The sequence below is a fragment of the Podarcis liolepis genome (assembly GCF_965112155.1).
Source record: "Podarcis liolepis genome assembly, chromosome: 1".
NCBI classification, from domain to species: Eukaryota; Metazoa; Chordata; class Lepidosauria; order Squamata; family Lacertidae; genus Podarcis; species Podarcis liolepis.
Window position 1 is genome coordinate 113,438,117 of NC_139554.1, and position 27,075 is coordinate 113,465,191.

At 43.0% G+C, this 27,075-nt stretch overlaps 1 protein-coding gene and 1 long non-coding RNA gene across 14 annotated transcripts in view; one reads left to right on the forward strand and one right to left on the reverse strand.

Moving 5' to 3' along the window:
* ZNF385B (zinc finger protein 385B) overlaps window positions 1-27,075 on the forward strand; it is a 182,399-nt gene that overhangs the window by 115,954 nt on the left and 39,370 nt on the right. For 12 of the 13 annotated variants that reach the window (XM_083496618.1, XM_083496623.1, XM_083496626.1 and 9 more), the window contains one exon: window positions 21,257-21,367. In XM_083496618.1, coding sequence (XP_083352744.1) covers window positions 21,257-21,367 — 111 coding nt within the window. Of the gene's footprint in view, window positions 1-16,613; window positions 16,632-21,256; window positions 21,368-27,075 lie in introns of those variants that run through there. The other variant, XM_083496621.1, reaches the window with a different exon arrangement.
* LOC310704395 lies at window positions 679-20,654 on the reverse strand. Its single transcript, XR_014524765.1, has 3 exons — window positions 20,550-20,654; window positions 3,157-3,254; window positions 679-955 (listed from the first exon to the last, which is right to left on the reverse strand). It is a non-coding gene; the product is annotated as an uncharacterized lncRNA (long non-coding RNA).

The following is a 27,075-nucleotide window of genomic DNA, read 5'->3' on the forward strand; positions in this document are numbered from 1 at the left end:
CTTAGAGAGTGGAAATTGGTTTGGATGGTTTTTAAATTGCATGTAACTCTACAACTCTCTGGTTTTGTATCTAGGAAACTGGAGAAGTTATTGTAGTATGCCTGCCTCTATATTATGTTCCTAATAACTGTTCAGTCAGTCCGGTTGCATAAGGCTTAGTGCTAAATCTTGCAAAATTGCACATTTCAGAGTTAGCAAGCAATATTTCCACATTAATGTTACTCCTTTTTGTTTTGTTTTAATTTGAGAGTATAGTAGAAAGAAAAAGATAAAGGCAAGCAAATAATAATAAAAAAACCAATAATAGAACAGTATTGACATTAACAATAAGAATATTCTCTTAGTTCTGACCTAAATCTGTAAATTAACATAAGCAGACCAAATGTCCAAATGAAATATATAATTACAAGCCGTGTGATTGAAATTTAAAATGGGCAGTGAGATCTTCTTTGGGTGTTAGGTAGTTGATATTTGTCTTTCCAGCCTTGCAGAGTAATCCTCTTAGCCACTGTGGTCCATCTGTTAGTCCTTACACACAGGAATATAACAGGAATATTTGTGAGTGTTCAAAACAAAGTTAGTATGAGCAGTTATTTTTATACTGTAAACCTATGATCCTCAGATGAAGGATTGTATATAAAATAAATAAATAAATAAATAAATAAATTATTTATTACGGTCAAAGACCCGCTCGCATAACACAATAAAAACAGTGTTCATAAAGATAAAATATACAATCAGAGCAGATTGCAGCAATAGCTCATGAGTTAAAATTTAGACATATACATACACCCATACAACTGAGATTTGGGCTACCCTAAAAATTGACCCTGAGGCACCCCAAAGGGCGATTTCAGCATTTCCCTAGTAAGCTATTTTATTCTAGAGGATGATCTGTGCCTACAAATCTGGGCGCAGAATCTGGCTACCAGCCAGGTCGTCTTGTGATCTTTGCCTAGATCGGTGAGCCTCTTCAGCAAAGGATCAATGGTGTCTCTACGAATCTCAACATAAAAAGGACATCTAAAAAATATATGTTTGGGGCTTTCCTATTTCCCCTAACGGGCAGGCGCAAAGTCTCTGTGCGTACGGGATTCTTCTAGAGGAGCCTTCCAGAACCAGTGAGGGCAAGGCCGAGCTACTAGCAAGAGTGAAAGCCCTTCTTGCATTTCTGGATGCGAGGAAATAGAGATATGTTGCTGGAGCGGCTACGTATCTCCCGTTTTCTATAAATAAATAAATAAATTCTAACCCAAGGGTTTCAGTTCAGCTCCAGCCTTTGTCAGAGCAAGTTGCTCGCTAGGAGCTCTTGCTGGTACAGCGGCAACCAACCTGCCTTGGCCCCTTTGCTGTGTGAGCTCTTTGGGACCACAATGGGATTATTAAGCATTTAAATGCTTGAGCTACCAGTGCAGTGTCATGAAACATATTTACATCATTACTGCGCTGGTCTTGCACAGGCCTCAGTGTGCATTAGTTCTCTTCACTCGACAAAACGTGCCGTGTTTGTTTATCTATAGAGCCTCAGTCAAGCTTTTGTTACTCAACCTGAAGTGCCTGCATTCTCCCATTCCTTCTGAACTGGTTCCCCCCCCCTCCTCCTTTGCCTTCTCTGCCACCTTATTCTCTTTGCTCACCACCCGTCTTCATTTTAAGTTCAGGAGTTTCCGCTTTCATCTCCTGCCTTTGTGCCTTTTCCTTTGCTGCACCTCATCTTTTGAATCCGCCCTCCCCACCCCACAGTGTGTGCATTGTTTCATCCATCTCCATCTCCATGAAGTGTTGAAATATTACCTTTGCTCAGGCCATCCTTCCCCCATAGGATTTGCTTCTTCTGCCCCTTGCATTTCCCGACCCCTTACTTATCATGTATTTCATCTTACGCTGACTGTTGGGAACCGTCTCTTTCTAATCTCTGTAAAGTACCTAGCCTGTGGGTTGGACCTTAATAATTTAATATTAGGATGCCAAACTGATGAAAAAGACTCTCCGCTTAATCACTTCATTAAGTTGTGGGTTGTGTATACAGTGTACAGTACTGGTTTTGAAGGATAGCACCTCCCTTCCCCCCTATAATTTAGTAAATGGCATAACCCACCCACCCCAAAAAAGAGGTAGAGGGGTTTCTTAGCTATTTTTTTTTGGGGGGGGGAGATAAGCGTCAAAAAGTCATATGTCACTCTTAACCTTCATTTTTATAATTCCTTTTCTTGATGCTCTCAAAATAGTTCCCAAATAGATTCCAACAGAATTTTCCTATAAGCTTATATTGCATACCATTTAAAACCAATATCTTGCATGTTTGCAAAGCCAGCATTGCCCTGTTGAGGTTATTCAGCAGGGACCCATTGTGTAAATAACAAGCTCATAGCATTAGAAAGAAGAGTGACTCAAGTCATTTTGTGGATCATGCCGTCCAGTGCATACATACAGTTTGCTCATGCATAATAGTTACAAGATATGCAAAGCATTATATAATAATTGTAATTTCAAGGGTAGGGGGGGAACATCTATTATCAGCACCGCCAGACGCTGGGGGTTGAACCAACGCCAGCTGTTGCTTTTCATTCTTCCCCTTTCTGTCTCTCTCCCTCTCAGAAGTTTCCCCTATTACTTGTAAATAAATTCTGCTGACAGACTTTGTGTTTCAGTACAAAGTATTAGAGAAAGATGATAGAATAGCATTTGCAATCTTGAAAACAAGAATAAGTAATACCTTTAAATATTAATGTATTCATTTCAAAGCAGCCGAATCTGAGAATCTGATAATAAGTATGTGGCACATATTTATTTAAATGTGGGTGACAGTCTGGGAGGTGTCGCTTTGCCTCTCTTTCCTACATCAAAATATATATATATATTGCTGGATTTTGTCACACGTGGGCAGTGTCATGTTATAAGTGGCAGTGCTGTAGGCTGAAAAACTGGTCATGAGCCCTTGATAGTTACTTGATAGGAGTAGTCACAGTGCATGGCCCCAGGCAAAACTATGGGCAAATAGAAGCTTTTGCTTATTTATTTGCAAAAATGTATATACTGCCAGCGCTAAGAAAAAATACATAATGGCAGTGAACAGCATAAGATCAGCAATAAAATTATATTATTGAAACAAGTACAAAATATATAACATTATAGAAACTAGCATTGCCACCAAACCTTGAATCTCCTTCCTTGGAATCCTGGTGGTTCATAGTAGCTCAGTTTTGAGATGAGCATTACAGCCCCCAAAGATCTTATCTGGCTTGGACTTTAACCTAAGATGGAGAAGAACTTAAGTCATCTCTCACCCACGCACATAGATAGGTAGATAGATGATAGATAGATAATTTATTACGGTCGGATACCAGCTTATAAAACACACTTGGGCGTACAATCCCAGAAGGAAAACAAACATTTAAAACAATGTACAACAATAAATTTAAAATTTATAAATGGGATAAGCGTATAGACACTTAAAACTTTAAGATAAGCTACCGCAAAGAGATGACCCAGAGTCACCCATGGAACCGAGTTTGGGGATTTTCTTAACGAACTAGTTTGGGTTGGGGCATGGTCTGCGCCTACAGATCTGTACACAGAATCTGGCAACCATCCAGGTCGTCTTATGATCTTTGCCTAACAGGAGAAGTTCAAATTTTTGCTTTTCCGGGAGGTCAGCGAGCCTCACCAGCAGGGGATCAATGGTCTCACTACATGCCTCTTCATAAAAGGGACATCTAAAGAATAAGTGCTCTGGGCTTTCTATATCCCCCAATGATCAGGCACAAAGTCTCTGAGCATATGGGACTTTTTTAAAGGATCCTTCCAGGACCGGCGAGGGCAGAGCTGTACCCATGCACTTATTCACCTTCCTTCTCCATCAGCAGTGATATAATGAAGGAAAGAGAGGGAGGTTTCTTTCTCTTTTGCCACGCTACTGTGGGTACAAGCTAGGCTTCAAGAGTACACCAACAAAAGAGGATGTGGTACTCAGACAGATGTTTCAATTCCTCCACTGCTGTGTCAACAAGCCAGGTAAGCAGCAGGGTGAGTGGAGAAGGACCAATAGTTGGGTGGGGAGGAGGAGGCTCAGAGGCTTGCTGAGGAGGTGAGGTTGGAATGGCAAGACCCATCTCACACCAGATGACATCAACAGGTTTGACAGGGTCCAGTTTCGCTTGGAATAAGCCAAACTGTTTACTAAGTTTTGGGGTAAATAGATTGGTTTTGAAAACCAATTGTCAGGCTCGACTGGGGGAATTCCTTCCATCACTATCCAAAACCCCAGCGAAAGAGCTTAGAATTCACTGTCAAGCAGCTCACTTGTTTTCTAGGAAGCTGTCCCTTCAGTACCATTCCTGGTTTATTTATTTATTTTAATATCTTCTTGGCATTTGAAATATGCTAAACCTGTCCTAATTCGAGCATCAGTCCCCAGCAGTACTGAGGTTCAGGTTTGGGCAAACAGTGTGAGGCAAGGCTTAATTGGTGTGCTGGGCTCAGGTTGGAGACTCAGTGAAAGAAGAGCTCTAATGTTGAGAAGTCATCCTCAAAAGGAGGTTTTGCTAGGTGCTGCAGCTCTGAATAGTAGCCAACTCTGCCTTCTGTGAGTAAAGTTTCTTCATTTAATGGAGTCCAGCCTCCTTTCATAGTTCTTGGCTCAGAGAGCTGGGGAAGGATCCACGAGGGCTTTGAGCTGGAGTCACTAGGGCGGTCTGACCTCCTTAGGCACAGCAGGCTCATCTTATGCATGTGCTTCTGTTCCCTGGGAACAAATTCCACTCCTAATACTTGGCCTCATACTCCAAAGGGGTGTGCATCTCCAACCTCGGGGCCATGACAGTCCTACTGATAAAGAATTCCTGAGCGAAATAAGTTCCAGCTACTTTGTATAGCGTAGATGCCACAGGTACAATGCAGTCAGGCTAATTCCCTCTTTAACCTTTTGCCTCTAAACCGTGTCAGAAGCAGCTCAAGAGAAGGAGAGACTGCCAACCACATAGTACAACAGCCTCCTGTCAGAAAAGGGAGATACTTTTCACGGTACGCTCAGTTCTCACCCAAAAGCCTCATGATTTAACAGACATGGTTTTTGCAAGTTACAGTGGTACCTCGGGTTACAGATGCCTCAGGTTACAGACGCTTCAGGTTACAGACTCTGCTAACCCAGAAATAGTATCTTGGGTAAAGAACTTTGCTTCAGGATGAGAACAGAAATCGCGTGGCGGTGCGGTGGCAGCGGGAGGCCCCATTAGCTAAAGTGGTGCCTCAGGTTAAGAACAGTTTCAGGTTAAGAACGGACCTCCAGAACGAATTAAGTTCTTAACCTGAGGTACCCCTGTATATTTTCTTCTGGCTCTTCATCTACTTAGAATTCTGTATGGTGTCTTGTGTGAATATTGTGCACACATCACCAGTTATAAGCATTTTTTAATCAGTATTGCAACATGCTCCCCACCTCTAGAATGAGGATTTGGTACCAACAATAAGGACTTGCAGACATTTACAAGGGAAGGTTCTGAACAAGTACAAATTTTGAAGAGCAGAACTCAACAAAGTTGGATTTAATAGTATTACCTCTACTTATAAAATGAAATATATGAAACCATAAAGGTTTCTGAAAACGAGTTGTTAGCAGTTACCAGGCACCATGTTATATTGTGCAGCAAACAACCATCTTCCTACTTCCTCTGATCTACACTATTTATTTATAGCTTTATGGATTGAAAGCCCCTTGTCTTTAATCTCCTCCGTTTATGATTTAGGCCTGTTTTCTTTGTCTTCAAGGAGCTGTCTGTCATTGATCCTCCTCCAAAATTAACTTTTAACATATGGTGTTTTTTTAAAAAAAAGATGTTGGTTAATGGCTTTTGCTGATGAAATGTTAATAATTGATTTTAGCAGAAGGATGTACTAATTCACATAGTGCTTTCGACAGGGCCAACTTTGTACTTTGGAGTCTTGATACCTTTATGCTTAATAATTTGTATCTTGATTTTTTACAACCTTTTCCCCTCCAGCTATTTTATTTTGGGAGACATAGCAAAATTATCAGTATAAGCTGTTAGCCCATGAAAAACAGGCACTTGCAGGTTTCTAGCTTAACAGTCTTCATCGTCGATCCAAGATTCCTGGTCTGCAATATGCTTTCATTCTGCTGAGTATAAAAACAGGATGAAGTTCCTCCTTCACACTTTATTGAAAAACCCATGTTAGATCCACCAAATGGGGGAACAGATCTGATTGCAGGTCTTCTGTAATCAGTATATGGGTCACTAATTCTGTGATTTCTTTAACTAATTTTGAAGCTCCAGCCAGGTCGTAAATTTTATCTTCGGTTCGCAGCAGAAGCAAAAAAGAGCTAGGCAAGGAGTGAGAAGGAAGCAGATCAGGACAGAGGCAGCCCCACTGTTAGGTCATTATAGACAACAAATTGCCAATTGTTTTATTTATTATTACGTTTCACCACCCACAAGAGTGACATTTGGATTTTCTGCCTTAGGCACCAAATTGTGTTGGCCCTTGTGTGTAAGGAAGGAAGCTATACCCTCAGGCCACTGCAGATCCTATCCAATTCCATCTGTGATTTCTGACTTTTTATGTCTACTACCTGCATATTTTCTGAACTTCCTCTACAACTCAAATGGATATAAACTATAGGACTTAGCAAAAATGCCTTCCCAAATTGGTGGTCCCACTTGCAGGTGGTAAATTTGGGAGAACCACTTCAGAGATTGGGGGCAGGGGAGAGACAGTGAAATGATATGCCAGCTTTACAGGTGGGTACTTACTTGGCAGAGCAATGGCCCTCCCCACCCCTTAAAAAATGGTTTGTAGTGGCAGCTGCTTCCCATTGACCACCCTGAGAATGATGCTATATCATTCCATGGTCAGTATGAGTGTTTGTGGGAGTCAGCTGGATAGTTCAGTTGGTTAGAGCATGGTGCTGATAATGCCAAGGTTGCAGGTTCGATTCTTGTATGGGGCAGCTGCATATTCCTGAATTGCAGGGAGTTGGACTAGGAGTTGGTCCCTTCAAACTCTATAGTTCTATGATGCTATCTCCTACCTGGTCCTCTTAAAGTAAGGACACCAGGAATTGAACCAGGGACCTTCTATATGCAAAGAATGGGCTGTACTGCTGATCTATGGCTCCTTCCATAGAAGAAGCTTCTTACCGTATTTTTTGCACCATTACACTCACTTTTTTCCTCCTAGAAAGTAAGGGAAAATGTCTGTGTGTGTTATGGAGGGAATGCCTACGGGTGGCGGGGGGGATCTGCTGCAGTCATGAGCAGAGGATCCATGGTTCCCCTTCCTTCCCTCCTCCGTGGCTCGCTTTGAAACAGCAAAGCGGGAGAAGAGCCGCTGAGTGGGGAGGAGAGAGGGACAGAGAGCCTGCTTCTTTAAAGGAGCAAAGCGGGAGAGGAGAGGAGCTGCTTACACTCATGTAAGCGGCTCCTGTCCGGTTGGCTCCTTTAAGGCAAGCAGGCTCTCTGTCCCTCTCTCCTCCCCACTCAGCTCGCTAAATAGCAGCAAAGTTTTTCAGCTCGCTAAGCTGGGGATGAGCAGGGAGGAGGGAGAAGAGCAGAGCCTGCTTGCTTTAAAGGAGCAAAGTGGAAGAGGAGAGGAGCCTTCTCCTCTTATACCCCTCTTCTGCATTATTAGCAGCATCCTTCTCCACACACCCCACGTGTGCTCCTTGTCCCTTGAGTGCTTTTCCTTCCCTCCCCACTTAAAACGTGGTTACAAAGCACGGATCCACATGGATCCTCAGGATTTTTGCATTGGGCTACTCCAAACTCACTGTCAGATCACATGTCTGTGGCCACAGCATGAACCACAAAAATCATACATCCATTGTTTCGTTTAGAATATTTTTTTTCTTGTTTTCCTCCTCTAAAAACTATGTGCGTGTTATGGTCGGGTGTGTGTTATAGAGCGAAAAATACGGTACATCTTCAGAGCAAAGACATGCTGAAAGAAAGAAAGAAAGAAAGAAAGAAAGAAAGAAAGAAAGAAAGAAAACCTCATCCAGCATTAGGGAATCGGGATGCATTGAGCATCAGAGTGGTGGCATCACACTACATAGTATATTTGCATAGGAATGGATAACACCTTGTGCTCTCTGTTATCCCATAGTTGTGAGGGAATGAGCTTTATGTTTACCTGGCACCCTCGCCATTTGCATTCTTTTGTTACTGCCCAAACTGGGTTTGTCACTTTCAGACAAAAGGGGATGAGCATTAGACACAGCAGGAGAAAGGATAGTGAGGTGGGGCTGGTTGCACATTCTAATTTCTTTTCTGAAAGACCACAGTTGAAGAATATAATTATTTGCTCACTTGGCAACTTACACACTGCAGGTACTCCTCTTATTCAGACAGGTTTCTGCTAGTCTGCATCCATATTTCCTTGTTCCGCTCTGCTCGTGAGAGACAGAGCTGTGGCAGGCTTGTCCTTTTTCCTATAAAGTGGGTTACAGGCGTGTTTATGGATAAACTATGGGGGGATAAAACTGAAAGATGGACAAAAGGCAGAGGGGATAGTAAAAACCTTAGAATACTTCTAGTTGTTTCTCGAACTGAATCCATAGATATGGGGTGCTGCAGTGCTTTGCTTCCTCCAGGGGGTACTCAGGGGTATGCAGTACCGGCACCTCTTGTTGCCATTAAAAAGTGTGGCGCTTACTGTAACAACGTCATGGTGAGTACCGGCACCCATTTTTCAAGGGGGGGGGGGAAGCACTAGGGTGCTGCCACATGGCATGGCAGCTTACCATGGAATGGTGCAGCTCATGCAAACAAGATTTTACATGATGTCATAAAATACCATCTCACCTCATACACACACACAGTTAAATGCAAATTTACAATTTCTGGGTTGTTACTTTTAACTTGCTGGATTGTCTGCATTACTGGTAAATCCAGATTAAATGGCAAAATAATATGGGTCCACACTTTGTTGAGGATGATGTCGTGCAGGTGCCCAAGATATTTTGGCACCTGAGGTGAACCCCAAAATGGGCTTCCCCTCCGCCAGAGAAGAAGGGAGTCAGGGAGGAACTGCATCAGGAACAAGAGGCGAGGAAGAAAGATTGACATCAGGATATCCTGCCGCCTGAGGTGATCGCCTGGCCTCATGGGTGGGTCAGCCCTGAAAATCTTACATGAATAGGCAACACTGAGTCCCCAATAGCCTTGTGGAGGTGCCCTCAGTGCTGTGAGGCCTGTTGAGACTATCTTTCATTCCCAGATTTAAAGAGGTAAATTCCTAGGTTCTAAATAGCATATGGAGAAAATGCATTTATCTGCTCTCTCTCTCTCTCCCTCTCTGTCTAATTCCTTGTCTGATGCTGTGTGGAGATAATCAGAGCCACAGCAATTCATGGTATCGGATACCTGCAATGCAGGCGTTAGTTTCCCTCCTAAATCATTGAATTCCTTTTTTGAAAAAATGTGTTTGTGACTAAAGTTATAAGAAATCTCATTTGGTTTTTTAAAAATAGAGGTTGTTGTGTTGAATTCTCCTCCTTTACTGTGCAGGTTGGAGGCAAATAGTTGGAAGATCCCAGTGGCTTAGAGCTATTTTATCTGTCCTGGGGCCCTTTAAATTTCCAGAAAAGCAGCCAAGAAACATAAACAAGGGGACTTGTTTCATAGATTTTCGTCATCCCTCAGCCCCCAGGACATAATTGTCCAGGACCACCAGAACTCTAAAGGAAAATAGGTACATGATAGTATACACTCACCATACTAAAAAATAAAAATAAAGTTGTTAATCTGTGCCCCATACAACTCCAAGAGCACACATGTTCAACCAGTTCTCAAAAATATTTGATAAAGTACTTAAAATAAAGATTGGTTTTTATGACGAGGAAGAAAAGACGTTGGATGAAGATTGGAAGAAAGTTTTTAAAAATTTATTTTGAGAATTAGTGTAAAATTAACGAGTATTAGGAAAAATGTTGGAATGAAACTATTTGGCTTTAGCAAAAATATATAAGGAGTTATGTACAAACAAGTATTAAGTTTTAAGGTTTTTTTTTTGTAAGATAAGGTTAAATAAATTACCGTATTTTTCGCCCCATAGGACGCACTTTTCCCCCTCCAAAAATGAAGGGGAAATGTGTGTGCGTCCTATGGGGCGAATGCAGGCTTTCGCTGAAGCCTGGAGAGTGAGAGGCATCGGTGCGCACCGACCCCTCTCGCTCTCCAGGCTTCAGGAAGCTATCCGCAAGCCTTGCAAGCCCAATGGGAGTTCCCGCGGGCTCACAAGGCTTGCGGGCAGCAGCCTGCAGCCCCCGCGAGTGTCCGCAAGCCTTGCGCGCCCGGCAGGAGGTCCCGCCGAGCGCGCAAGGCTTGGGGTGGCAGCCTGTCACCCGAAGCACGGGGAACCCTCTGGAGGGCTCCCCGTGCTTCGGGCGAGTGTCTGCAAGCCTTGCGCGCCCAGCAGGAGGTCCCGCCGGGTGCGCGAGGCTTGGGGCAGCAGCCTGTCGTCCGAAGCACGGGGAGCCCTCCGGAGGGCTCCCCGTGCTTCGGGCGAGTGTCTGCAAGCCTCGCGCGCCCGGCAGGAGGTCCCGCCAAGCACGCGAGGCTTGGGGCAGCAGCCTGTCGCCCGAAGCATGGGGAGCCCTCCGGAGGGTACCCCGTGCTTCGGGCAGGTAAGCGCAAGGCTTGGGGCGGCAGCCAGGGCGGGGGGGGGATAATTTTTTTTAATTCATTTTCCCCCCAAAAACCGAGGTGCTTCCTATGGGCCGGTGCGCCCTATAGGACGAAAAATACGGTAAGGTAAATTGAATGACAGAATATAGTGAAAGATGGAAAGGATTTGCTGAGTTAATTAATAGGTTAGATCATCAAGATAAATTATATAACAAAAATTGAGAAAGATGGAAAGAATTTGCTGAAACAATTGATTAAATTAGAATACAAAAAGGGAGGTGTGAGGAGGTCGATGAAACAAGTAAATGAAAGATGGAAATATGGAACATTGGATGTGTGTTTTAATGTTATTGTTTTTCTTTTCTTTTTTGCTGTATTGTTGTATTGTTTTTTATGCTTTTCCTTTTATGTATTGTATGTTTCGTCAATTTTTTGTTGTTTTCTTTTTTTTCTTTTTTTTCTTCTTGCTGTAATTCTTAAACTTCTAATAAATATAATTTTTAAAAAAATAAATAAAGATTGGTTTTTATGTTTATTTTGTGGTTTTACATAGGCCTAGTTCAGACACAGTGTGAAACTATAGTTTAGTGCAGGGTTTCCCAAACTTGGGTCTCCAGTTGTTTTGGGGACTACAATTCCCATCATCCCTAGCTATCAGGACCAGTGGTCAGGGACGATGGGAACTGTAGTCCACAAACAGCTGGAGACCCAAGTTTGAGAAAGACAGGTTTAGTGTTATGTGCATGAGCAGCAGATTTATACACTTGCTCACTCATTCCTCCATTCTCCTCCTCCAGTGTGGCCATCAGGAGAATACTGAAATAATCTGCTCCCCATTTAAAACTTGCTATAGTTTCTTGTTATGTCAGAAGTGAGAGAACCATGGTTAGTTTATACTGTCGTTTCAGGGCCAGCCCACCCGTGAGGCACATACCTCAGGAGGCAAGACCCACAGGAGCAGTAATGTAGAGCTTTATTTCCACACTGTTCCTCATGTAGAACTTCACTCACCCCTTCTTCCAAGGCAAGGAGGGGGGCACCATTTTGTGGTTCACCTCAGGTGCCAAAATGTATTGGGCCAGCCCTGTGTGGTTTGCTAACAATACAGCATGGTGTGATCCTGAGCTATTTGAACAAACCATGACTTATATTGACCATAGTGTGCACGAGTTCAGCTATAACTAGGAGCAACACTCCTTAGTAAAAGCAATCCATTTTTCTTCGTGTAATGAAAAACTGAAGCTGCTGCTGTCTCTCAGTTATTAACCATTCTTGTTTAGTGTTATGTTCACTAACAGCAGTGAGCCTTGAGCTTGCGTTCTCCCTCCTCCCCTCTGCTCCTCCAGCACAGCCTCGAGGAGGAGATCAGAAGTTTCCACTCTTAAGCTAAACAGTTTAATGGTTATTTAGGTGTGTTGTTTCCAGAACTCCTGGGCAGAATGTAGTGTGGTAGTCTTATAGCTAGTAAAAAGCTCCTGAAGTGAGTTATATCATCGTGATCTTCCATCAGCCACCAGCTGCTGTAGGAGCCTGAATCCTTTGAGCTGAGCTGTTGAAACACCGATCTTAAATTATTTCAGGAAGTGAGTTCCTAAAATCACACACACAGAGTCTTCTTAAAACGTTTGGTACATAGAGATTGCCAGGAATATCTTTTAGAGCACTCTGCTTTTTGAGCTAAAAAATGTCCAGTTGCATTCAGATGATGCTGTGATCTTTAGTAATCCAGTAGCAACAGAAGCCCTGAGATTTCAAAATGAGTATCTATTTAAGACTGTTTAGAGATAGAGGATTTGACCCATTCAGTGGGTTGTATGAGACTAACCTTCACCTCTGCCTATTTGGTAACTTAGTACTGATGAGAACAGGCCTTTTCTGTGGTGGCTCCCCATTTGTGGAATGCTCTCCCCAGGGCGGCTCGCTTGGCACCTCCATTACATATACAGTCAAACCTCGTTTTGCAGACGGGATCCGTTCCAGTGACCCATCCACAAGCTGAAAATGATACACGTCAAAGTGCCGCATCTGTGCACATGCGCAGCGCAATTTAGCATGCATGAGTGGCAAACCATTCCAGTACTTCCAGGTTTGCCACAGACATTCACTGAAGCGGATGCAAGCAGAGGCGGACGCAGAACGAGGTTTGACTGTATTTAGATACAGTGGTACCTGGGGTTCCATACACTTCAGGTTACAGGTGCTTCAGGTTACTGACTCCGCTAACCCAGAAATAGCACCTCAGGTTAAGAACTTTGCTTCAGGATGAGAACAGAAATCACACGGCGGCAGCAGCGGGAGGCCCCATTAGCGAAAGTGGTTCTTCTGGTTAAGAGCAGTTTCATGTTAAGAACGGACCTCTGGAACGAATTAAGTACGTAACCAGAGGTACCACTGTACCAGGCAAAAACACTCTTCTTCTCCCAGACCTTTGGCCAGTTAAACAATCTATGGCCTTTTAAACTAGGGACCGGTATTTTTTTGTTTGTTATTACATTGTGCATTTTTGTGTTTTCATACCGTAAACAGCCCTGTTATCCTTAACTTGATTTATTAATAATGGAATGAAGCTGCAGAAGCAGTAGCTTGTTCATGAAAGTTGGGCTGAGCAGAGGTTGTGTAAGGAACCAAGCAGGGGCATGGGCAGAGGAAGGGGGTGCGGTGGATGCAGTCTGCCCTGGGTCACCACTGAGGGGGTTGACTAAATGCTGGGCAGCACTTACTGCAGGACCTGCAGCGCACCTGAGCCCCGCGTCTCTCTGCGCTGCCCAAACGGTCCACCCGCTGCCTCCCCCAGCTGTAGGGCGGCTGACTGCAGACTCCGGAGGCCCCGCGGTGTGCCCCTTCCTCTCCCTACCCCCGGACACGCCACCCGAGGCATCCAAGTGGCTTCTTCCGCCGCTGACCAGGGGTGTTCACTTTTGCCCCTATTTGATGCATGACATCCCTATTCACATGGACAAGAGAGGGAAGCTTTGCTTAAGACACCATGCAGTCCCATGCAGTTTTGCACAGGTTGACCCAGCCTGAGGCCTCTCTGTTGGGCAGAAGTGATGCTCAGTAGAAGTTGGCTCCCATGCCACTTCTGGCTGGGAAGACGAGGAAGAAAAGGTTGTTGTGGTGAAATCCTTGAAGCTGAAGATAGACATGAGTCTCAGTAAGATCAGTTCTGTTCTTCAAGCATGTGTGATAAAGTAGTTTTTTATTACATAGCATGTTTTTGTTAATTGTACGCTATATCGCAGTTGTAAGTCTTACAGAGGTATTTTGATGCAGAGGTTTGTGAAATAAATTAATACTAAAAATAAGAAAGAGAGTTCTTGTTTGTGTAAGGATGCAAAACTAATATCTGTACTCGTGTGAAGATGAACAGATAACTTCAGGCTTTGAAGTGGCTCTGTACTGTTGATGAATTTATAGAAGAAAGAAGGTGGAATTGCTGGAATATGTTCCAGGGTATTAGTTTAAATCAAGGCAATTTAAATCACCAAGAGAAAAGACTAATTTAAATAACTGATATAAATCAAGTTTCCCATTACTACTTTTCTTATTTCCTAGGCAGAAGCGCTCAATAATTTGTTGGTAGAAGCATAAAAAACATGATCATTTGCAACCAAAAAGAGCTCTCAGATTCCTAGAACTGTAACCCAAAAGCACACATGGGGGACCTCTTGATCAGACTTCCTCAACCTCAGCCCTCCAGATGTTTTGAGACTACAATTCCCATCATCCCTGACTGTTGGTCCTGCTAGCTAGGGATCATAGGAGTTGTAGGCCAAAAACATCTGGAGGGCCAAGGTTGAGGAAACCTACTCTAGATGTTGTTGACAACTCCCATCAGCTCCAGCCAGCTTGGTTAATAGACAGGGGTAATGGGAGTTGTGGTCCATCAACATATGGAGGGCCAGATGTTCCCCATCCCTGCTTCAAACATTTGCTCAAGCAATCCATGTTGTTGTTTTTTGCACAGCATTATTCAATGGTCTTTATCCAGCCACCCTTAAATTCTTCACAAATCAATTGTGGTCATGGTGGAAGGTGGAAGGAGGGGACAAAACAATTGGGCCCAATCCCTTCATAAGCTGCAGGTTGATGCAGTGGCCAGGTCTGGATGCAGCAGATTCTGGGCCAACTCAGTCATGCTCCCTCCATGCTCTCATTGTGCCTCATTTTGGAACCATCCACTGACAGAGAATTTTCCACCTGCCCACAACTTCAGCAGCTGGCAGGAGGCTGACTCAGTGAGCAGAACTGAACAAAGACACCTCTGCTCAAGCATCAGACATCCCCCATCCATCACAGGGTTGGATTTATCTGCCCATCAGAAATAATTAAAGTCCCTTTGAGTTAAGCATGACTACCTTCCATTGGATTAGGAGAAAAACGATTTTAAACAAATAAAATGACACTTATTTATTTTTTATGTGTGTACATGCAAGGACACTAAATAAGACCTCTTAGTTGAAGAATGCGTCCAGAGTGTTACAGAATCAACTAAGAAGGGGTAGTAGTTACTAGGCATATTGAAATTGTCCCAGAGATGGGAAGTGTATGTCTGTGTTGCTTCTACAAACGTTTATATCATGAGAACTGAGCAAATTACAGAGCTCTGAAGCTTTAAGAATATAAGATTTCAACTGAGGTAACCAGACAGGCTGGAAAAGATCCTGGTAAAGTACAAAATGATGTCTTATAGAGAAAAGAAGTGGTTCCCAACATCTGTAACGATCGTAGTCTATGTAGAATCAAATCCATGTTCATAAACACTACACGATATGGCATATCATGGGCAGTATTTATAACACTTGATCTCAAACAACACACAGTTCATTCTTTACCTTAAAGAACTGGCAAAGCCATAGATCCAGATTTAAGAGAATATAAACAACAGCTTGCATTTTAAATGTTTGCATTATATCCAAACTTTATTTTAAACTATTGTTATCAAACTATATGTGAAATTTAGAAAACACTAAAAATCTATGCATTCATTTTTTTAATTTCCATTTTCATATTTAAAAACCACTCACCTTTTAGTGTCTCATCAAATTTAGGAAGAAAAAAAGGTGGGGAAATATAATGTGGGGAAATATTGCATAGTAATCCATGTTAACCAGGGCAAGTGACTCACATGAATGGGGATTATTTTCCTTTGTATGGTGCAGAAGAGAACAAGTTGTTTCTGATTCTTGATGTACTACTGATACAGTCCAACAGGTTTGCCTGTCCCTGTTTCAAGCAACTGTTTACAAAAGAGATTAAACGGAGAATACACCTGGAACTTGCCTGCACTGCTAACCATGTTAGTTGTATGTTTTGCCCATAGCTAGCATCTCTCCAAAACACAGCGAATACCGGGTTAAACGCTTGTCAGTTTCTTTTCAGCTAAATAGACCACAATTATTAGTACCTGACAAGCTAGGTCGTTTCTCTGAGAAGCAAGCAGCAACTAACACCAACAAATTATGCCAGTTACTCATCATGGCATGTTTAATTTTATTTAGCAATCCAAGATTGGTTTAAAAACACAGCACTAACATTCTGGCAGACAGGTACTATTTTGCTATTCAAACATGCTGTAATCCACCCTGCTTTCTGACATATTTAAAGAGTATTAATTGTTAATGCTGAGCCTTCTTGAATTCTGTTCTGGAGGCAGGCTGTATTCGGTTCTCCAGTTTGGGAAAGAACATCAGTTTGCTCCCACAGGAGTACTGATCTTAGCCTCGGGAGACTCTGCCAGCCGTATTGTTTGTGTGAGTTTCTCCTGGTTGCCGCTTGCTGTTGGAGACGAGGATTTTCATCACAGCCTGTGTTGCATTGTAGTGTTGCCTTTTTAATTTTAACTACCAACTGCCTGGTGTTACCGCTGCGGATTATTATCTGGAAATCTCTGGAGGAGCACTGCTGGGTCTTCAAACAGCTCTACAGACGATAGTGCTTCTTTCTGCTGTTCCTCTTTACTGGTGCCAGCTACTTCTGATGGTTCAGGTACTTTGCATTACTGCAGTATTTTGTGATTAACAGCTGTGGTAATTAGCAGACTGGTTTATTATTTACTTATTTATTTAAAACCCCTAAAAGACACCACAGTACATTTAAAAAGCTACCTGCCGATAAGAGAATTTGCTGCATAGGTGCAGAAGGATGTGTGCATCACCTGTGTACTTAACGATATTACATGCTAACAGAAGCAGTAGCAAATGGTGAAAATAATACTGTGGTACATCTTGGAGCAGGAATTGGATATTATTAGTTAAGAAATGTCTTGGGTATTTGCATGTGTAAATTTAATAACTTGCCTTAGGGCATTTAATGTGTACAGTGATTTTGAAAGCGTCTGGCTTCAATAGAATCTGTTGCTCTGAAGAGCAATATTAAATTTCCGGGCGAATTGTTCGAAGGTGTAGCTGTTCTCGTGCGGTTGGAATAGAAACAGGACGGGTTTCATTCCATGTGCAAGATGTTTTATTACAATTAGTGATTTAGCCCTTGTTACCTGACTACATGTTGTTAATAAAATATATTTAATAAAATATATGTAATCCTGTTTTGGGGATCCGCCAGCTGCGGGGCTTTGTGATTTGGCCAGTGCCTTGTTACACCAGTAGAGCACAGGGTACACCATCACTATGACAGGTGTGCTGGCAAAGCACTTTGGATACACCGGTGGAACTCCCCGCTACTAGAGGTGTCCCACCAGTGAAGATATGCTGGCATAATGGCTGAAATTGGGCATAATAATGGGCTGGATGTGGGTGGCACATGGGAAGAGCCATTTAAAAAGAACTGTACCATTAAAAAAAAAAAGTAGCCACCGTGTCAGTTTACCATCCCAGCCGCATCACTGTGACAGAGCTGAGCGTTGGATACCGTGGCCATTCCACCAGTGTTATGGCAGCATATTTACAGTTCCGGGGTAATATGGGTATAGAATTGCTTAGCCCATAACAAAAGCAAAACAGAATTATCCAAATGGTCCTGAATGAGCACATTTTAGCTGTGAAATCCCCTTTTATCTGCCATTTGGAAGCTAATTAGTCTCAGTCATAAACTGGCTGAACACGTGGCGTTATGTAAAACAGCCTCATGTGCCTGTGTTCTAGTTCAGTGCAAATGTGTATGGAAGTGATTTGCATCGGCTTCGTTGATTGCCTGGTTTGTGTGATTTAAGCAGGTGGTGGGGGACCTTCAGGTGCACAGTTTTCCTAGCACAAGGCAGAATCCAGACAAAATTAAGCACTAGTAGTTGACCCATGTGGGTGAGGTATGTGCTTAATCTTGCCCAATTAAAATCATTAAGATTATTATTTTTAATGCTTTACTTTGGCTCCATCATACCCACAATGATCATTTCTGTGGGAGAAAAAATGAAGTTTGTGAAGCAGCTCATAAACAAAGCCACTTCCCCATGGGGGCTGGTTATTTCGATAGCCCGTGTTCTCTGATATCTACCTGAAGGACCATATCTCTCTACATGAGTCTGCCTGAGCTTTGAGATCTTTGGGGGAGGCATTTCTCTCTGCCCCTCCACGTTTGAAGGCACATCTGGTAAGGACATAAAAGAGGGCCTTCTCAGTGGCTGCTCCCAGATAGCGGAACTCGCTTCCACAGGATGCTAGGCTAGCCCTCTATTTGCTTTCCTTTTTTGCCAGCAGCAAATTCTTTTTTGTTCTTACAGACTTTTTTGGCCACTAACTGGCCGTTGTGAAAGAGTCTTTTAAGTATTGTGTTGTGTGTCTGTGCTTTTAAACAGTTTTAGTGGGGTTACTTACTTGATTATTTTTTTAAAAATACTTACATTTATTGTGTGTTTTAGTTGTATCTATTTTAATTTCTGCTGGGAGATGCCTGCTGGGAGAAAGGCAGAATAAAATTTAAATACAGTGGTACCTCGGGTTACATACGCTTCAGGTTACATATGCTTTAGGTTACAGACTCCGCTAACCCAGAAATAGTACCTCGGGTTAAGAACTTTGCTTCAGGATGAGAACAGAAATCGTGCTCCGGTGGCGCGGCAGCAGCGGGAGGCCCCATTAGCTAAAGTGGTGCTTCAGGTTAAGAACAGTTTCAGGTCAAGAATGGACCTCCGGAACGAATTAAGTACTTAACCCATGGTACCACTGTAAATATGTTATGTGTTTGGTTTAAGATAAGAGTGGGGGACCTGAACTCAAACTCCCATCAGCTTGCAGGCAGCTTGGCTAGTTTTTGTAGTCTCACATTCCCCTTATTTCTGGTTTAAGATATCACTCCTCAAATTTGCCACTGGGGTGTTAGAAAGGGATTCACTTAATGTACCTGTGAGCAACACCAGAACATCTGCTGTTTTCCATGGAGAGCTGTGGGACTGCTAGTCTCAGGCCAATGAGTACCTGTGGCTATTTAGAAAGACAGCTGTTCAATTAGGAAAGACAGGCCATTACTATGGAAAGTTCAGGGGAAGGGTGAGCTGTAAGCATCTAAATGATCTCAGGAAATTTGGAGAGAGTGTCAGAAGACCACCTGATAAAACCTCCTGGCACACCTGGTGTAATTCATTCCAGTGGTTTTAATCATATGGAGATAGTGCTATATAAGCAACAATTTGGAGTTGTCCCTGAAAGACAACTATTTTGATAGTACCTAATAAATCCATTGGTTTATTATGGCCATTTGGAAGGAACCAATTGACTACAATGGGTTTTTGGTGTAATTTGTGTTTCAGCCCAGTGTTTTATGGTGTTTCTTTGCTCAGTTTCACTTTTCATTCTTGTGTTGGTAGTTTTACATTTGTTGAAGTGGAAGCCAAAAGAGGCTGCCTGCTCTGGGTCCAATAAAGTTCCTGTTGTCTTATGGTGAGATGGATTTATGGAAGTATAATCTAACATAAGAACATGCAGTGATTGTGATTAATAGAGCAGTTGGGAAGGGAATGAGGAAGACCTGAGTTGGGTAAACAGCCTTTTCCAGTGCTATGCCAGGCTTGCGCTGGGATGGCAGAAGTGAAGCCACAGCAACTTTTCCTTTACTTTTGCCCTTTTCAGTGTGTTACTGCCCTCCAAAAAAAAAATCCCATCCATCGTTTCCAGTGAAAGGAAATGCCTGCATCAGCTCCAGAGTAGGAATGTGTAGGTTTTGGAGATAGGCTTTGGGATGGGGAAGTTTCTGCAGCAGTAGAAAGAGGCCTTTTGGGGGGTCAGATCACCCTCTACAAGGGCTGGCTGTCTCCCCACCCTCTAAGCCAGCCTTTCTCAACCTGTGGGTCCCCAGATGTTGTTGAACTACAACTCCCATCACCCCTAGCTAGCAAGGCCAGAGCTCAGGGATGATGGGAGTTGTAGTCCTACAACATCTGGGGAACCACAGGTTGAGAACCGCTGCCAGAAGACCCAAAACATCCCAACGCCTTCCCATGGACCATAGATTGCAGCCAGAGAAAGTAAGCTAGAAAGCAATTTTCAAACCACAACCACAAACCATGCATTAAAAATCATGTAAGAAAGGTGAAAATCAATTAACCATGGTGGAAAGATTAATTGCCTGCATAGATAGACATGGTGGAACAGAAAAGTTTTCATTTAAAAGTTGAAATAGTTGGAGTACTATCAATGTTATACCCCTCACTAATGCAAAACAAGTCTTAAAAGTCATTGTCTGAATAATCTTTAGAATTGCATCACTTGTTGATTCTATAATAGAGGACATAGGGGAATACGAGTCATTTTTTCCTAGTATGATAAAAGTCTAAAGATGCCTGCTTTGAACAAACACTCTTACCAAAGATGAGTTTCCCAATTTATTTTTTGTGCGAGAGAAAATGAGAACACTTTTGCATTTCCTCTAGGATCAAGAGTGGAGCAATTTGTCTCCAAGGAAAGATTAAAGCATTTAGAGTTTTTTTAGCTTTGGAAGAAAAAAAAGACTTACCATGGCTTATAAAATTAAGGTTGGTTTAGAGAGGATGGATAGAAAGGTCTCTCTCTTTCTCTCGTAAAATGAAGCTCAGGCTCACCCATTGAAATTGGTTGGCACTAGATTCAGAACAGACAAAAGAAAGAACTGTTTCACACAACTCAAATTAGTTTATAGACTTCACTACCACCAGGCAAGGTTATGTGGTCTTTTACATTAATCCCACCTTTGTTTTTATTGGTCCCGCCCACCCCTCAGTTTGAAAAACAGCCATTCACATTCCACAGGGTTGTGTTTTTTTTGCCAGACAGTTCTCATCTTAAATTTCAGGCTTCCAGGTCAGTTTAGCAAGACTGGTTTGGCAACAAATGCAAGCTAAAGAAGCCCTACGTGTATTAAGCATAAAAATTCTCCTCTTCCTTCTCTCTCTTGAAAGGTGGCTTTAATTTTCTCTTTTCCAAGAGAGCAAAGAAACCAAAGTCCCTTTATGGTGGTCAGCATTTGGCATTCTACAATATTTGTCCATTTTACAAACTGCTTCCCATATTCACTTAATTGTTTGTTTGTTTCTGTTCGATTTGGAATGCTGTTCGATCCTCTTAAGAGCAAAGATTTTTTTCCGGGAATGGGTCTAATTTTCAGCTTTTTGTTTTCTTTGCTGTACGTCGTGTGAAACTGTAACTTGGATATTTTATTTTTTATTTTTTATTTGCTCTCTTCAGATGGATCCGGTGCAAAAAGCAGTCATAAACCACACATTTGGTGTGTCGCTCCCCACAAAGAAGAAACAAGTCATTTCTTGTAATGTCTGTCAACTTCGCTTTAACTCTGACGTGAGTATCATCAGCTCTGTGTGTCTTCTTTCATACTGCTGCTTCCATGTGCTTGGAATAATTTTTTTAACATGTTCATCATACCAGTAGGTGGGGGTGGGGGGAAGGGATCTGACCGCTCTTAAGTGGATCTTTGAATTTATTCAACTGCTTGATGCGATGCCTTATAGTATCTGCTGGTTGTTAGATTTATCAGATTGCATGGGCAACCGGCAGGTTAGCGTTTCATGTTTAATAAGCAGGGACAGACAACTGCAGTGTGCATTTCCCCTGACATTTTCATCCTATACGACAAGCCTGTAGCCAAAACTGTTTTGGTGAGGGGCAGGGGAATCATTGCAGAGCTGATAGAACATAAATACAGGTAGACTTGAAAGTTTAATGTCATTCTGCTGTATTAAATATTGATAAAATATACTTTTATGAACTTTAAAAATAAGGGCTTGCCAGTTTCCCTACCGCCTTTGTATTCCTCGGTGAGTGAGACTGGAAGGTGGGAGCAGCCCGGTTTCCCTTTTAAGTGAGTGATTAGGCAATATTCTGCCCACATGCTTCCCCTCATAGGTTAGGAAAGGATATTTTGTTTACGGGAACCTATAGCTTCAGGGAAGAAGTCTGGCATGTCTCTAAGAAGGCTAGTCCCTTACAGTGCGCATGCACATCCCTGCCTACAGCTCTTATCGGCTAACATCCCTTTTCAACTAACCTCAAAGGAAAGTAAACTGTCTAAAAGTGGGTTGGTGAGCATTGGGTGGGGATGTGGTTGCAGGGGTGAACGAAGGCGTCGTGACACCCAGGGTGGGGCGTCGCTACGTAGGGCGCACGTGCAGCGTCACTACGTACGGCGCATGCGTCGTATGTAGCAACACCGTACATGCACTATACATAGTGGCGGCACTCCAGCGCCATACGGACGGTGCCGGGAGCCTCTGCTCGTGGCTGCAGCTGCAAATGGAGGTTCCTCTACATGCAGCTGTAGCGGCGATGGAAGGATCCCACTGCTGTCCGTACGGCGCTCAAGCAGTGCCAGTGGCAAACCTCTATGTACAGCGCAAGTGCGGCGGCATTATGTACAGCGCATGCGTGTGACGCTGCACATGCACTGTACATAGCAGTTTGCCGCCGACGCCAGGATCCTCTGCTCGGAGCTGAAGCCATGAACGGAAGATCCTCCACATGCGGCTGTGGCGGCGCAATGGCTGCTCACACCGCCGCGAGCCCCCATGGAGTGCCTTCTTGTCATACACCCCCCCCCCCTAGACATGGCACTGCCCTCCCGTTGCGACACAACTGTGTGGTTGTAGGGTGTGTTCCTGTTCTGCGTTCTAGGCCAGCCACACCTAGAGCCAGTGTGGTGTAGTGGTTAAGAGCAGTGGACTCGTAATCTGGGGAACCGGGTTCGCGTCTCCACTCCTCCACATGCAGCTGCTGGGTGACCTTGGGCTAGTCAGTCACACTTCTCTGAAGTCTCTCAGCCCCACTCACCTCACAGAGTGTTTGTTGTGGGGGAGGAAGGGAAAGGAGAATGTTAGCCGCTTTCAGACTCCTTCGGGTAGTGATAAAGCGGGATATCAAATCCAAACTCTTCTTCTTCTTCTTCCAGAACACTCTGTTTCATTTGCCCTCCCTCCTGGTGTTCTGTTCTCCCCCGAGTGGCATCCCTGGCTGCATAAGGGCAGACCATCAGGCCAGGGAACAACCCCTAGTGGTGCAACAGTAAAACTGCTAGCACATTCATAAAAGCTAAGCAGGGTCCTGTATGGTTTCCAATTGGATGGGAAACCGCATGTTGAGATACCTGCACTGCAGGGGGTTGGACTAGAGGAGCCTTGCGGTCCCTTCCAACTTTACATTTCTCTGATTCTTATGAGCTTGCTGTTAGTACGTTGAATATTTGTTCTGAATAGGGACAGATGCACATATGTGCTGGTGTGCTGCCATGCCTTTGGTATTTTACTTGACTGTTGGAAATAATAATGAAAATAATAATAATGGAAATAATTGATGATGGTGGAAATAACAATAATAATACAGACTTGGGCTTAATATGAGCAGGGCTGGACAAACGCTGGAGACATTTGAGAGCCTGTGAGTGTCTGTGGAATAGTTTCCCCCTCACCAGTGGATAACCTAAGCAGGCATCACGCATCTGGATTAGGGAGCAGAGCCTCCTGGCTAGAAGACATGGATTTTAGGCAGAGCTAAAACTTGAAGGCAATGCTTCTGTTTTAAGGACTTCTAGGTTTGTCCTCAGTTTTTTTAACAGTTTTTTGTGTTTATATAGGAGGCTCAAAACATTTCACTAGAACAACTCAAAACAATCCAAAAGAATTAGGGGGCAGAGATAATTACAATCCCTTTTCAACAGACATCATTAGTTTTCTTTGTGATGAATTATAACCTTATTTTCTTTGTTCGTATAAATACAACCTGGGCAGTGTGATCCTATGCATAAAATCAGAAGTAAATGTCAGATTGTGTTCAGTGTGTCTTGAAATTGTATGTAAGATTGCGGCTTCAAAGTACTCTACCAAATAATTTCAGTCAATATGCATGTAATGCACGCACACATCGTGGTGACTTCAGTTTCTGTGAAGGTTCTGTGTAAGAGAACCCAGATCAAACAATCGATCCTACTCAAATAGTCCTCCTTTCAAAAAGCACATGAAATGAATGCCAATTATAAGTTTACATCTGATTAACATTTCCCTTCAGTAGTTAACCTCAAGGCAACTAATTATCATGTGCAACACATTTAAAACATTATTACGCATATTACTGAAGATTGCTGTTGATGCTGCTTTGCTGTCATTAGCACAGGCATGACATATAACATAAAGAGCAAGCGTGTGACATTTTGAAATCAAAGTTAAGGGCTTGCAACGTTCGCTTTAGCTTATTTATTTATTTGTTAGCTTAGTTTCCAATCTTCCGTCCAGTTTTCACAAAGTAGTTTGAGCCTCACAACAACCCTGCAGAGCAGGTGGGGTTGAAGAGAGGGTGAGTTTCCCATCTGCCTGTGAGCGTCAGAGCTCAGCAGGAATTTCAACCTGTCCATGCCTGAGCCTCACATCGTTGCTCAAGGCTAGCAGCCAATATGCAGCAGACTATATGGTGCCTTCCACCAGGTGTTTGTTGGACTACAGCTCCCAATGTCCTTGACCATTGGCCATGCTGGCTGGAGCCGATAAGAGTCCACATCAAGGGGCATCCTGGAATTGTAGAGTTGGCAGGGACCCCGAGGGTCATTTAGTCTGACCCGCTGCAATGCACACTGGTTATTTCTCTTCTAGCCATTTACACACTCTTGCTGCTTCTTGTAACTGCCTCTCCAAACACTTCAGCAAGAACAGCAGCTACGTCATGTTAAAGTCCTGAATTCTTTACAATGCTGTTCAGGAACTGCATGTGGCTCTTCTCTCATTTACCTTCTTTGCTGCCGCGGGGCTGGCTCAACAATTCACCTCGAAGAAAGCATGCTAAAGATGTGGTTCATCACGTTTGGCAGCTCTGTTCTCTGAGGCCATTTAATAGTCTTCCCACTCCAAGCCAAGTCCAGAACCAGCTCAGGCTATATTAATCTCCTCTGCCTTTCTTCTAATTGTGTCCTTTAAACTCCCTGCCCACCACTCCCACTGGTAGCTTCTTGTTAATCTATTTATTATAACTGTCTTTAACTGAGCAGAAAACACCAACCCCCAATTTTTGGTTCTTCAACGAAGCGCGATACTTCTTTTCTTGCCGATAAGTGACATATCTACCAGCTTCATGCTCTTTGTATGATCCAGGACTTTCCCAGTTCAAATCATGGCTCTGCCATGAATTCATTAGATTTTAAGTAAGGCATTCTCTCCTTGAGTCTCTCATTGCTCAGTATTATTGCTGCAAGCACCAGGACACAATTCCCTTTGCATCCTTATTCTCTCCTTTTCACCTGTGAGGTCAAGGACTCCCTCTTCTGGACTTCTGTCACACTGCACCATGATAAACCACTTTGTGCATGCTGAGATGCATGACTTTTTCCTGAGTGAGTTTTGGTGCTGATAACTTTATAATACTGCCAGTAACTCGAATGGCTTGTGATAAGACAATATGTGGGTTCATGTCTCTAAAGAACCCACCTTTATGATGGCTTCAACTGTACCTGACTACTCGACTTGCAAGTTTCCCCCTCTTGGAATGATCTAAATACCTGCCCACCTTTCTGGGTTTTGTTTTTTTGAATCCAAACACTCCCATTTACTCATCCACTGATGCAGATTTATGGAACTCTTAGAGAAGATGGAAATGGAAATCATTCAGCCTTAACTCGCTATTCCAAAAGAGCTCTTAATTCACTCAGCTGCTAACCTCTTTGTTTCTTTGAGACTTTGTGAGCAGTTTCCTCTGGAAAGATCAGTGCACAAAGATTAGGGGCGATTATCAGTAATTTCAGCCATGCTGTCATGTCTTTTTTTGGGGGGGGGGGAAGTGTGGAAATAACACTATTATCAATATATTAAGAGGTGTGAGAGGGCTGTCCCTACCATTAGGGAGAGTAATAGATTGTGGGTGTCACGAAAGGCAGCATACTATTTAGTGATTTAATTAATTAATTATTGCTGCATTTTTACTACTGTAGAGAGATGCTTGTGGGATTTTCCACATTGGTTGCCAGAAAAAATGCTTAGCACCATGCGCCTTGACTTGGAGAAAGGGGTGCCATTTGCTACTCCACCTGAAATGGCAAATTCTCTTTAGCCAGCCCAGACGATACCATGTACAAAGGAAGTTCAGGAAAGGAGAAGACTTTGTCGTTTAGTCGTGTCCGACACTTTGTGACCCCATGGACCAGAGTACGCCAGGCACTCCTGTCTTCCACTGTCTCCCACAGTTTGATCAGACTAATGTTGGTCGCTTTGAGAACACTGTCCAACCATCTCATCCTCTGCCATCCCCTTCTCCTTGAGGATAAGACTGGATATGCTTATTCATGTCTCAAGAGTGCGTGATACTGGGAAGAATTATGCTGTATAAGCAATTGTAGGCACAGAGGTTGCTACTTCTCAAATAGCCATTTACAGAATGGCTTTCAACAAAAGATCCAAAAGCCTTTAGGATAAAACAAACATCAAGGTGAAAAGTCCTCCTTTTTCTTACTTTCACATACAATTCTTTCAACCGCATACACATAAACATAAAATCAGGCCATGAGGTTTCACTTATAACCTAGGCACACAAACCCGACTTGCTAGTACATCTGCTTGTGGAGACTTCCAGGAATGGAACCAGGAATTTTGCTATTTGCCATATGCACACATGAAAGTTCAGATTTTAGAACTAGTTAAAAGTTACACAGGTGTTCATTTTTTAAAAAAAAAAATGCAATTTGCACTGATCGTTAATACTTCAATAAATGCCTGTATATTGGTTTTGTGTATTCTCTCTCAAGCATACCTTATTTTAGTATGCCGCTTTGAAAAGTAAACGTTCCAGTTCTTATTTGTATCACTTACAGCTGATTGAATTGATTTGGTGTCAGTTACCCTTAAACCAAGTCTTTCGAACGTGGATAAACAAATGCAGGGATATCCTTCTGCCTGCTCAAGTTTCTGTTTCTTTGCATATCGCAGATCTGCAGTTCTAAAACTACAGTGGCACCAAGTGCTCAAGGCTGCTTGTTTCTACAGTGCAGTTGTGCCACTAGAGTCCATTGTGGTCCGGATTAA